General features: G+C 42.9%; 1 protein-coding gene across 1 annotated transcript; it reads right to left on the bottom strand.

The window, feature by feature from the left end:
- Nucleotides 1-222: 222 nt before the first annotated feature.
- Nucleotides 223-9,585, bottom strand: Tagap (T-cell activation RhoGTPase activating protein). The gene is made up of 10 exons (XM_005390512.2): nucleotides 9,421-9,585; nucleotides 8,783-8,867; nucleotides 8,637-8,690; nucleotides 8,358-8,424; nucleotides 6,889-7,055; nucleotides 5,857-6,018; nucleotides 5,261-5,370; nucleotides 3,491-3,686; nucleotides 2,854-2,974; nucleotides 223-2,321 (listed from the first exon to the last, which is right to left on the bottom strand). The coding sequence occupies exons 2-10, from the start codon at nucleotides 8,807-8,809 to the stop codon at nucleotides 1,045-1,047; spliced, it is 2,181 nt and encodes a 726-aa protein (XP_005390569.1). The 5' UTR covers nucleotides 8,810-8,867; nucleotides 9,421-9,585; the 3' UTR covers nucleotides 223-1,044.
- Between the last annotated feature and the right edge of the window lie 3,704 nt (nucleotides 9,586-13,289).

Raw genomic sequence — 13,289 nt, 5'->3', positions numbered from 1 at the left:
AAAAGGTGACTTAAAGTGGGCACATTTTTATGATTTTGCAAACTTTCAGAGAACAGGGACTGTGTTTTCCTAAACACAGATTTCTAGGCTTGCCTATTAGTCTAGAATGATGAATATATAGTCATTGAATGTTTGTTTAATGAACCCATGTGTGATTAATTTTCTTGCTGGATTTCTATTCACTGAGGAAAAGATGGTAGCATGCCAATAATGAATGAACACTTTTACTTTTAAATAAGGAAGGCAATTTATTGTAGTGAAATTACATTGAAGTTTTATATATTACCCCCAATGTACATAAAATCATTTACCTCCATGCTATAGCATAAGACACCATTGAACTACACAGAAACTCAAAATACACTAAATTCATTTATCACATGAATTATCATTTATCATTGATTAAATCATATCGATGTAATGCATTTCCCAATTTAATCAGATGTTTGAAAGGACACATATATTTTTCATAATTTTATTAACATTTTTTCTTCTCCTAATACCATTGATGACCCCAAATGCTAAATGCTTGCAGTCTTTCTTCTTCTACATTATATAGTTACTCCAAGGACACCCCAAGGATAAACTTCTACCAGAAATTTAAACAGTTTCCCTTCAGTGGAATTTGTAGAAAATGTGAGAATTGACATGACATTTGAAGCAACATTAAAAAGATCAAAGATATTTTAAACACTAACCAATGGGACAAACGCCCCAGGGACCAAAGAACAGCAATGTACTACAAGTGCACAATTACACAAACAAAGGTTTGTGGGAATTCATGTAGACCCTTTTGCATGTAACATCTTGTGTATAATACACTTTTTACATTTGTTAGGTATTGCACAAACCCGGGTATGCACAGACACTATCTGATGCACACCACGTAGCTAGCCTTACAGAATAGAATTCTGCATGATGATTTAAATGAGCTTATTCATGACTTTTTTTGAAAATAATAACCTACACACATCTTTATACAGTCATGTATATACAGAGACACACCATGACACCACAACTGATCATGGTATGTGGTATCCCCTCCTAAATGTAGGATTCTTTAATATATTGGAGTTGGTCAGCCTCAAAGATTGGCTGACTACATCGTTGTCTGAGATAGTCCCATTTATCCTTCTGAACAGACTCGGACATGGTCCTCAGCCGATGTTCAGGTTTCCCTGGTGTAGTCACATGTCCTTGAGTTTCCACAGATGCACTGACAGTCCTGCTCTGTCTGCAGTACTCAGCCGTGGCTGACCTTCTGTGTCCACTATGTGTCTCCATACTGCAGCTGCTCCTTGAGTCCCTTCCATGGTAAGAAGGCAGAAGAGATGACTGTGTGGAGTCCTGGCTGAGCATTCTTGCCCTCATACTTCCAACGGTCTGGCCACCGTAGGTCCCGAGTTCCAATGCCTGGCACTGAATGGCCTCCTCATAAGGTGGTGGGCTACCAAGACTTGTGCCATCAACTCTCTGGAACACATCGTCACCTGCGAGGGCCCAGAATGGAAAGCCAAAGCCTAGAGCTGTTTGGCTGTGAAGGTCAGACCCATTTTCCTGGACAATTCGACCAGCTAGCTGGCTTTCTTTCCTCAGACTCTTCTTGACCTGGTCTCTGGTAAGGTCCTTTGATTTCCTAGATCCAAAGGTGGGTGCTTTGGGCAGTACATTTTTGTGAGAGGCAAAAGAGAATGACATGGAATGCTTTTTAATTTCTCTGTTGGGCTTGCTTTTGTCATTCTTTGAGGTGAAAGACTGATGTCTGGTGAAGATACTTCTTTTGGGACAGGAAGGAGAACCCACAGGTGAGCAGTCAGAGGACCCATCAAGGGAGCCACTGGAAAGGGCTTTGGGTACCACTCCCTGAGGTGATGCCAAACCTTGGGTCAGGTTCTTGATCCTCAGGTCTACAGATCTCTTGGTTTTGCCTTCTACTGCAGAGAACACCTCCTCTGGAAATGGATCTTCAGCTTCCTCACTTTCAAAACAAGAGCCTGCCCTGGCCAGGGTGAAGTTGTCCTCACTTTTGGTCAGTTTTTGGTTTGTCATCCAGCCCTCAAGGCACTCCTGTGAGGGTGGCCTGCTGGGTTCTGAGAATCTCCTGTCTGCCCGCTGGCTGAGGGAGCTTTTCAGCCTGGCTACTGTGCTAACAATGGGTTCCTGGCTTAACTTACAGGTGACTTGTCCCCCCTTGTTGTCCAAACCAGCAGCCATGGCAGTGGGTACCTGAGGCTGCATGCTGGAGGGGCTGTGGGCACTGGTGGGTTCAACATCTGGATCATTGCTGTCATAGGCTGAGTCATTCAGCAGGGTTGACACATCTGAGAAAAAGTAAGAAACAGTTGAATTCTTTGTTCAGTTTCTTTAGAGACAACATTACAGGCCATCCTATTGGTACCACGTATGACACCAGGTGTTTTAGCAGGATGGCGTGGGGCTTGATACAATGAGAAATTTTCCATATTAAATTTTGTTTCTTTGCAAATTTATCTTGAGATGAGAAGAAAGTAGGAAAAGGAAATGAATGAGGGATGGAGGAGGTAAAAAGGGGAGGGAGAGATAGAGAAAGAAGAAGGAAGAGAAGAAGGAAGAGAAAGAGGTTTAGAATAAGAAGGAGAAAGTTCTAGACTGACATTGAAAGAGTATCCACAGTCTGAGGAGGTGTTTTGGGAAAATGAAGGGCCAAGTTTTCATGTTCAGCAAATTCCTTACTAAAGTCTAGTCTGGCTTGGTGATGGTGAAGGTGGTTTCTATTTCAAATACCAGGGATACGTTACATTACTAGCATGAACTAGCTGATTGGCAGGAACTTCTGTCCAGAATCATGTAATCAAATGACAGCACATTATGTACCTGAACTGTCAGTGTGCTCGAGAGAGTCATCAGAAGCAATACGGGTGCTGGAATGAGCTGAAATATTCTCCCCAAATATTTCAAAGCAGTTGTCAATGAGAAATTCCACCAATGTCTTCACCTATGAGGAAAAATAAGCAGGTTGTCAGCTTAAGGACATTTTTTTTAGGGAAGGGCAAGGGATGAGGCCATATTGGTGGTCAACTCTTAGGGAAGTTCCAAGAGAACTGGATATTTTTATGTGTCTGAAAACAGCAGATAGAAATTTGATACACAAATATATTAAAGTTAGATATTATTTGCTTATTTTGAGACAGGCATTTTAAATTAGAGAGTTAAAAAATTGTACTTTAAAGTAACTGAATTTTTCATTTATGCAAGCTGTTTCCCACACTGATTGCTGGATTGGCAGGAAGTAATGCTTTCTAGGATGACAGAAGAGGCAGATTTATTCTGCTTCATCACATGCATTCTCTAAGAAAGTGGAACTATGACAAAAACAGTCTGCCTTTTAGATTTTCACTGCTACTCTGAGTCATTTTGAGAAATTCAGAAGTATTTCATTGCTTGGGCTTTTGCAAAGAGAAGTTGAGATCATAAATTGAGTTTCGCATTAAAAAAAAAAAACAGAACCTACCTTATTATTCAAGTCTTTCTGTGCCTCAAATGACAAGTTCTGGTCATTCTCTAGGGTGAGCATGTTGGGTCCAATGCAGATGGCGAGGTTGCTGGAGTCCATCTTGTTGACCTCGGAGTTCTTGCTGATCAGATGCAGCACGGGCACCAAGTGTTTCAGCAGCAGGAGGTTGGGCTGGGGGAGCTGACCTACAACCCTGGAATAGAGGGAAGGGGTTTCAGTTTCAAAGTGGCCAATAGCTTATCTAGCTTGCACATAGCCTGTTGGAAGTTTCTGCCAAAACCAGACTTCCTTTAAAATGAGGAAGGAGCATTTTCACAACCAACAGTGTGAAATATGGTTCAGACACTTCCAGCAGCCACTGACACAGAAGAAGACTGGGTAGCCACCAGGTCTTTGTGCCTGGGACACCAGGAGCACCACCTTTTATTTTTTATGTGAATCTTAAATTATAAATCAGAGCTTGCATCAAACAACAGAGTTTGCCTTTACAGTTTGAAAATCATTTCATTGGATAGTCATTTAACTATGCAGAAATTCGGCTTTGAAGACTACAAGACTGGTTTTCTCGCCTTTTTTTTGAACTGTGATCACCAAATAATCATGAACCATTTTTTTTCTGCCACTCTGAGCAATTTCTACAGAGAATAAATCAGTGTATAAAGGCATGTTCACAAGTACGGTCAAGGTAGTATGTAAATACCAATATTGTTACTAACAATAATAAATTTGAGCTTATGTATGTATATATTTATTTATTTATTTGAAACAGAATCTAGCAAAGTAGTCCAGGCTGGCCTCAGTGATCCTCCCGCCTCTGCCTCCTGAGTGCTGGGATTACAGGTGTGGGCCACCACACGTGACTAATTTGAGTTTTTAAAAGTCCCACTTTCTCAAAAACTTTAATGGTACTCCAATGTAGTAATGGATCATTTTTAATTTCTCAGAATTATTGCTATAGAAGAATGCAGGTGGAAACTTGTAATAATTTTAGGAATTTTTTTGGAGAGGATACTGTTGTTTTCACTTCCACACATGTTTCACTTAAAATATTTAGCCACAGGGGATAATTATATGGACAGATTTTCTTAGTATGTGGCAAAAGCACTGCCATTTTAAGGTTATGAATTTAGGATTTGCTAATCCCTGATGGGTCACGCTTTCATTTACACATATAATTACTGTTATTCACTGGAATTTGTTCTTACATAGTTTTCATTTGTTTAAATATAAGAATACAAGATATGTTATGGAATTTTATGAACAACATAATTCCTTCCAAATTGCACTAGGAAATGTTTTATGGGAGAATTATTACCTTGCATGGCCCTAATCAGTAAAAGTTAAGGATAATCAAAATTTCTACACTCTGCTGGTTAGCCTGCGTTAAAGTGCTCAGGTGTGATTGCTTTTCTCAAGCCTTTTAGAATTCCTTGTATTTTTATCTTTCCCTAGAACCTCCCACCACCTCTTGGGATTTGCCAGTGTTAAAAGTCACTTTCTAGTTCTTGACGAAGTACCTTTCTCATGGCTAAAACTACTTTTATGAGACTGACACACTACCTACTGTGCTAATGGGGCACCTAAAACTACTTTTAATCATCCGGGCATCTCCTAGTGTTTATTCTGGGAGTGGATGAGCAATTCCACATAGATGCTCTCAGTGTCATCATTTCTATGACACATGAATCAAGAATCACTTTGACAGCTCTGCAAAGGAGGAAAAGATGGAGACGCAGGCCTGGCCTCAGCATGACTTTGAGGACTTACTGCTTCAGGGCTTCAATTCTGTCCTCTTCATCTTGCTTCTCCAGGGCACCCATCCACTCTTCAAAGAGGTCACAGGAGAGCAGCTTGAGGGGGATGCTCCGGAGGAAGTCCTGAGGGAGAGAAGAGGGAGTGTCAGCTGCTTCATCTCCTCGGGTGCCAGTGCAGGGCTTCCCCTTGCTTTCGCTCCCTCTGTGTCCTCACACCTCCCCTGTCCCAGACTGCCCCACCAGGCCTCCTGTGGTCAGACTCAGGGAGCCTCTTTCAGACTCCCAGTGTGCCTCAGGACCTTCCTGGCAATGGGCAGAGTAAGAAGCACCATTTCCAGGTGGGTGAAGTCTGGAGGAACCAGATTTAGGGTATAGACCTGATCTCAAGACTATCAAATTGCATTTTCTCATCAAATTTTAAGAACTTTGTTGAAATCTGGGATCACTGAAAACAGAGGCGTCTCTATAAATAACTAAAAGGTTTAACTAAAAAAATTAAACTCCAAGATGAGCTGATGTTGCCTGCAGGGAGGGGATCCCACTCCTTGTTCCCGAGGAGGCGTGTGTGAGAACCTCCTGGCAGCTTCTTTTCACACATGGCAGACTCACCTTCAGGACCACAGCCAGCAGGTGCACGGGGAGCCCTTCCAGGTCCACTGCGCCCCCGCAGTTCAGCTCCTCCTTCAGCTCCTTGCGGGCTTTCTCGCTGGCTGCTTTCCTGAATATTCCTTCTGTAGACGGGCCTTTAAGGCAGAGGATAGTGAGGATGTCCTGTGGGAACAGGTATAGGAACAGGAATGATCACTCCATGGCTTGGAGACACACACATATCCTTTTTGGAAACAAAAACATGAAAATCTTTCTGTAGGGTGGAGAAAGAGAATTAAAATAATGTACATGAACAGTCCCTAATTTCATCTACCATCAAATATCTTCCCCATAAAATCTGGTTCTCCTTCTTTTATTGAAAGTCTTCTTTCTTTTGCTCCTGGCACACTGAGCTACATCCTCAGCCTTGAAAATGTTTTTAAAATTTTGAGACAGAGTCCTGCTAAGTTGTTTAAATTGCCCAGGCTGGGCTCAACCTTGCAACCCTTCTGCCACAGCTTCCCACAATGGTGGGATTACAGGTGTGCATCACCAGGCCCAGCATATTAAAAAGGTCTTAAGAAGAGTATTGAGACTGTATTGGTCTCCGATTCAATTGTTATCAACTGTCTCCCTTCACTGCCATCTCTCTAGGACTTGAAGTTCTAATTCTGTACATTCTAAAATTACTATGAGGCCTCCCGCCTTTCAAATACTTCCATGTAAACACTGGCTTTCTGATGTTTGCTATACTCTACCTCTACGTGTTGACCTTTAGAAGCTACACATTTTCAGCTATCTTATCTCTGTGGAGTCAGAGGGATGAGGGTGAGACCATCACTCTGAGCTGACTGACTAATAGACCTAATGTCTAGTACTTCAGCAGGCAGATATTCTCCTGACTGCACTTGGATGTGGGAGCATCATTTCGAAGACTAGCAAGATCATCCCCAGTGAGTTTAGTATGAGAATTACACTCAGATTTCCCAAGGATTTTTTTCTTTCACTTCCAATAGGAAAGTGAAGTAGGCTCACAAGCAAACACACACTTACTTGAATGGGTCTGGGGAGTGTGCCACTCTCGCTGCAGATCGTTGACAAAGGCTGATCAAACAGAGGCACTTTCAACTCCGGCTCCAATACCCCAGAGAAATCGGACGAAGGGGAGAGCTTTCTCGTGAGAAAGGGCCAGGGCCGCCCTGTCTTTCTCTTCCTAATTTCTACAGCCAAGAAAATGAGAGAAGGAGAAAAGTCAGACCATCATGGCACAACGTAAAAACCCACGTAAGAAAATGCTCACACCGGTTACAGCCTGTCACCTGTAGTATGCCATGTGGGGAGAAGTAATTTTGAAAAACCCGGAGAGCAAAGGCGTGACTCTTGATCTAGAAAAACCAACTCCCAGCAACCACACTGTTATCAGGGCAACCGGCCCCTAAGCATCAACACTGGGGTTCCTCAAAGGCCCCACCTTTCCTGTTTTTATCTTTTCTAGCAATTTACTACAGAAAATAAAAAAACCCAACTGTACAGGTGAAAAACCAGCCAGCTTAACACACTAGCCTTAGCGACTACTGGGGGCGTTTCTCTGATTGAATAGATTATTTCAATTTCTTCCTTTGGTGACAAAAACGAAAGGTTACAGAGAGGAAGTGACTTGCTCAAGATCCCTTTGCAGGCTCTCAGCAAAGCCGGCCCGCAGCCCTTCTCCTCACGCTAGCTGTAGGCGGCCACTAGAGGGAGCTAAATCACTCATGCACCTGCGGTCCCCGGGCTTTCCCCTGCAGCTGTCACAAGACAGGGGTCAGGTGGTTGCGGGAAGGCTGCACCCCGGGCTTGACAGTTTGAAATTATAAGTAACTTGTTACCTAGTAGTCTGCTCTTCTAAGATCCAGGAGGCATGTCTGTAATGCGCACTGCATGTCGACAGTTCCTCTGCCTCCCTCCCTCCTTCCTCTTTTTTCCCAGTTATAAAAGCTATGTTTTCTAAATGATTGGCACACGCTCCTACACATTTTATACTAGCAAGTGGAAGAAGAATGAGAGTGAAACGGCCTGAACTGGTACTTCTGGAGTCCTGCGTCCCGGTTATGTTACAGTGGAATATATTATGAAAAATGTGAGAGCAGATGATAGGTTCTTTGAGATCAGCAACAGTTGCTTTGTGGGTTCTTAGATGCATTCTCCATTAGAAAAGAAAGTAAGTGGAGAAGGCACCGTGTTTTTCAAATGCACCCGTGCTTTCGTTAGCAAAGCATAGATGTCCAGGAGATTTTCCAGCCCCCTGGAAACCTCCTGCCCAGTGCGGGGAGCGGCTGTAACAGGGTCCTTCCTCTGAGGGCGCTCCCCGCGCTAGCTCGCTGGAGCCTGCCTGCCAGTTAAGTGTTAACGCTCTGTGCTGCGGTCTGGAACAGAACACTTAGAAACAAATTCCTAGTAGAGTAAAAGCACTGTGGTTTTGCAAACCAAGAACACCGGTTATTAGCACTTACAAAAGAGATCAGTATGTTTTCAAAACTCACCAATCAGCTGGCAGATGCTGTCTTTACTCTCACACGATGCCAAGAGGGGATGTTCCTTGATGTCACCCTAAAATATATAGTTGTTTCAGTTAAAATAATCACTAAACCTATCCAGTCTTTCTTTACAACACACACCCGCACATTTTTTTCATCTTGGTATTCTCTATGGATGATGTCAATTTTCTACTTTGTTATTCTCTAAGCAGAATAACATTCCCTCACAACAGAAAGCTTTCCATTTTCTCACAGAGCAAATGAAATAAAAAATTGCTTCCTTACCTCTGACTGACATTTGACCAAAGTCTCCATATTATTGGCATTTAGTGTTTTGGGCTAAAAGAGGGGAAAAAAAATAAAATTAAGTAAATATTATTGGCTCTTCCTCTAGAAAATATGAATGAGTATAAATGCGAAAGGGTACATACAGCATCGAAGCTGCTTATCAACTTCATTGGAGTAGGGGCTGCCGATCCAGGGCTAAGTCTCACTCTTGTGAGGCTCTGACTCCGTCTACACAAAACACACAGAAGAGAGTTATGAACTGGTATAACTGCTCAACAGAATAAGTTGGCCAGTATTGGTCCCACTTTGCCAAAACACTATCAGGAAAGTTTTCATTTAAAATCAGCCTGTCGCCAAATGTCATATGCTATTGAAAACAACAACTAGACACACTTAATTTCTAAATGCTTTAAGCCACATGTCCTGACCGCCCCAACTTTGTTATTCACTATTACATTCCCATTCAAGAGATAATCTGAATATCATTCACAGTAATGACTAACAATTTTTAAGTGCTCATAAGTACTGCATTAAGTGCTCTGCACAGATTTTTTCACTGAGCCCAAGAAAGAAAGAAAAAAATGTATTCCCATGATGCTGCTTATTCCCATGACAGTAAACTTAAACCAGAGATAATATTACAGAATTCCTGCATCTAAAAAAAGTGCAGCCTTCTTACTGAAGTCAAGCGTTCTGTGTTCAGTCTAACTCTGCCACATATTCTTTGACATATCTGTCTTTGGCTGTGTATTTTCTGGTCCTGTTAATCTATAGTACTTACCCTTGGAAGGTCTCTAGCCAGAGCTCTTTTACCTCTGCTGAACCGGGGGAAGCAGCAGACACAGCATGACACTCTGCTGTTACTAATCCACTGGCAGAGAGGAGACGGAGCGGCTCTAACTTCACGTGCTGTGTGTTATAAGTGGCGGGGGCAGGCAGGTGGAAATTCAGAATATTACTGGGACCGGAAAGACCATCATGGGCTGTCACACCGACAGAGCTAGCCAAACACTGCAGAGCTCTCACTTCCTCATTCCTTTTAGGGCAGCGACAGTTCTGTCTTTTCTTTCCCCCTTCTTGTACTTCAAAGTAAGAAAATCTGTGAACTACACCAGGGGTGGAAAAGATGTCATGGAATAGAGCACATAGGTGAAGGCTCTGATTAATGTCAGAGGTGGGATGTGTGAATAAGAAATCGTGTTATTCTGTGCCTAAACATTGTTTTATTTTGTAAAGTGGTAATTTCAGGGGCCTTCCCCCTTTCTTAGATCCTGTTTGAGTGCTGCTTCCTCTTCTACCCATCGTCTGTCTGTCTGCCAGGACCCAACACTGATGAGCAGCCCTGTGTGCAGGACGCTGTCACAGCGCCGGAAATAAACCTGGAGCACGGTCCTTCCTTTGAGATACGGTCACCACCAAGAGTCGGATCAGTTTCTTTGGAATTAGGAAGAGAGTCCATAAGAGCCAGTTGTCCAACATAAACCCCTTTTCCTTTTTGTAACTCAGTGCAAATTATGAACGCTAAATTTATAGTCAGAGCAGTTCTCACACTGACTGGAAAGAAAACAAAAAATTCCTTTGGTCAGACCTGCTTAAAGGGGAAAGCGGAGGGTGACTTCATCTGCGATCCCTCCGTGTACATGAGAGAAGTTCTTGTCTGTTCTATAGATAAAAGCCTACATGAGAAATGACTCAACTTCCTCAACAGTAGAACAGGACACAAACTGAGACATTCCTACTGTGGGGGAGTGGTGTGGTGTGCTGAGAAGGATGGGCTCTGGGCCCATCTGCAACTTGGTTGACTCTCACAGTATGGTGCGGAGTGGAAGAAGTCAGATATAAATGAATATACGCTGCATGCCTCTGTCAGCGCAAAGCACAGAGATGGCAAAGGCAACCTGGACTCTGAGGAGCCAGAGGGCAACTTCCCAGAAAGGATAGGTAGTGACTTTGTGGAGACAGACAGAGGATTTGGAACGGCCTGTTACTGGCATGCTGGTAGACTTAAGCATACATTTTTCCTCTCTTTCTTTCTTTCCTTCTTATTTTCTTTCTTTCTTGTTCTCTTTCTCCCTTCCTTCCTTCCTTCCTTCCTTCCTTCCTTCCTTCCTTCCTTCCTTCCTTCCTTCCTTCCTTCCTTCTTTCCTTCTTCCTTCCTTCTTTCCTTTCTTTCTTTTTTGAGGCAGGGTCTCACTGTACAGTTCAGGTTGGCCTTGAACTCACTATGTTACTGAGGCTGGCCTCAAACTTTCAATGATCCTCTTGCCTCAGCCTCACAAGTGCTGGAATTACAGGTGTGCACCACCATGCCTGGCTTTGTGTACATTTCTGTGTGTGTGTTCTTTAGGGAAAAGCTGAAAAGCTGGCTTACTTAATCATTAGCACTTTTAGCCCCTAAACCTTTTCATGTTTATAGCTCTTTTTTCTTTATACTAAGCAGAAGTTATTATGAGGCTCGCTTAAACCTTCTGGACGCCAAAGCCCAGAGCCCTTGGAATCTGTCCTGTAATTCAGCATCGCAGTGCATGACCTAAAGACAGATTCCAGCTTCGAGGCTTCCCTGAACAGAGACAACTCCCTCTCTTAAAACTGCCACAGCGGAGCGCTGGAGTTCATCCAGCATCCCCAAGGCGGCTGCAGACAATACCCACTCTGCTTATCCCTCTACTGCTTTGGTAACCTCCAAAACAAATGGGCTAAGTTTTTCAAATGTAGAGGGCATGTGTGGGCACAGTTGCAGGGTACTTGCTTAGCATGTGTGAGCTGTGGGTTTGATCCCCAGCATTAGGCTGAGCCTCGCTTAGTGCCGGGCCTTCAAGTACGTATTTAGCAAATGATTTCTGAATAAATGCATTTACTTATAAAACAGTCATAACAGAATACTTCTGTAATATGCTACATATGTTACACTGTACATTCTTTGCTGGTATATACTTTATGAATTTTTTTCACTTGAAAACTTTTCATATTTTTTAAAGAAAAGTGTGTATATTGTTCTTGCAACTAAAATATAGATTCTAAACTGAAACATATCCCTCTTTTAAAAATGAAGACCATATTTTTTTAATGCTTAGCTTTCTTTTCTGTGTTATGAACTGGTCCATGAAATACACATTCTAACAGTGGTTTAAAAACTGCGCACTTTTTTTTTTTTTTGCCATGGAATTCCACATTTAAAGGAAGATGGCTCCAGAATGCAAGCGTATGTACCACATACCAGTGGGGTGTATTTTGAGTGATGCTTTCAGGGAATTTCATTGTTGAGTGACAATCGTAAGGTATATGGACACAAAGGCCCCGACATTACCAGGTGGTACAGTCTTCTGTGACTCTACCGTACATATGATGCTGATGGAGGCATCATCATGTGGCATATAAATGTATATAAAATATTAAGAAAAATTTTAAAATGTGTTTCTCCAGTGGGGAAAGGGTGGGAAGTCTTGGCCTGTCCGTTGGCCTCTTTTCTTGACAAATACAAGCTGGTGGCCCTTGAGGAGACCCCAGAAAACTCAAGGTTTGGCCTATGTTGGTGCTTCTCAAAGTGCTTTGTGTTCAGAGATACTTGGGGGTTCTTGAGACCCTTTTGGGGGACCTATGAGGTCAAAATTACTTTTGTCACAATACGACAATGCTATTTGCCTTTTAAGTTGATTTGTGTTTTGGATGTGACCTCATTGTGTTGCCCAAACTGGCCTCAAACTCATGGGTTCAAACAATCCTTCTCCCTCAGCCGCCTGGGTAGCTGGGACTACAGGTATGTGCCACTGCACCTGACTTGCTTTTTGAATTCGTATTCTCTTGAGGACAAGATGACATTTTTCTACAGGCCACATAAGGTGAGATAGTCAGGGAAATGCTTGCCCTTGTTTAAGACTGTCTCAGTTTTAACCTCTCCTGGAGTACACGCTGAGGGACAAAACTTATAGCAATGAAGGCTCTTTAGCCCTGTCAGTAACTCTGCAGAGTGCTGTAACCAAAAATTTGAGAACTGCTGATTTAGATCTTCTGTCTGCATGTGAGAAAATTCTATATCTTTGCCACTCCTGGTTTGACTTTTATCTTTACCCTGACAGCCAGCACCATTTCCCGTTGAAATTCTTTTCCAGCTATGTTGTCCAACAACCCCACCGGTCTCACAGTTTCACAGACAGTTTTGAGAAGTCTTAAGAGCCAAGGAAGGAGCGTTTCCTGCCCATCTCAGCCCACAGGGTTGTGACTTCCCATGCTCTCCATGACGGTGCTGAACCCCTGTGGTCTTCATCCCCTGCTGCCGCTTCTGGGCCTCAACTTCTTTTTGATGGTCACTTCTCAGTTCCTCTAATGAGTCTCCCACTACAAGCTCCACCATTAACATATGGCAATGGCGCGAAATGGAGAAGTTGAAGTCAGCTGGATACAGCAAGCACCATTTCCCTTGGCTATGTACTTTTAAAGCTATTTGAACTTCGATGGGAGAGTTATTTATTTATTTATGATGGTACTGTGGATGGAATCCAGGACCTTGTACATGCTGGCAAGTGCTCTGCCCAGCTCTTTTGCATACTTTTATTTTGGAATAAGGTCTTGCTGAGTTGCCTAGGCTGGCTTTGAATTAAGTACTAGTAAATCCTCCTGCCCCAGCCTCCCAAGGAGCTGGAATTATGGATG

This window comes from Chinchilla lanigera, unplaced genomic scaffold, assembly GCF_000276665.1.
Source record: "Chinchilla lanigera isolate Chin_1 unplaced genomic scaffold, ChiLan1.0 scaffold00038, whole genome shotgun sequence".
NCBI classification, from domain to species: Eukaryota; Metazoa; Chordata; class Mammalia; order Rodentia; family Chinchillidae; genus Chinchilla; species Chinchilla lanigera.
Note: the sequence above shows the minus strand (reverse complement) of the source record. Positions and strands in the feature narration are given on the sequence as shown.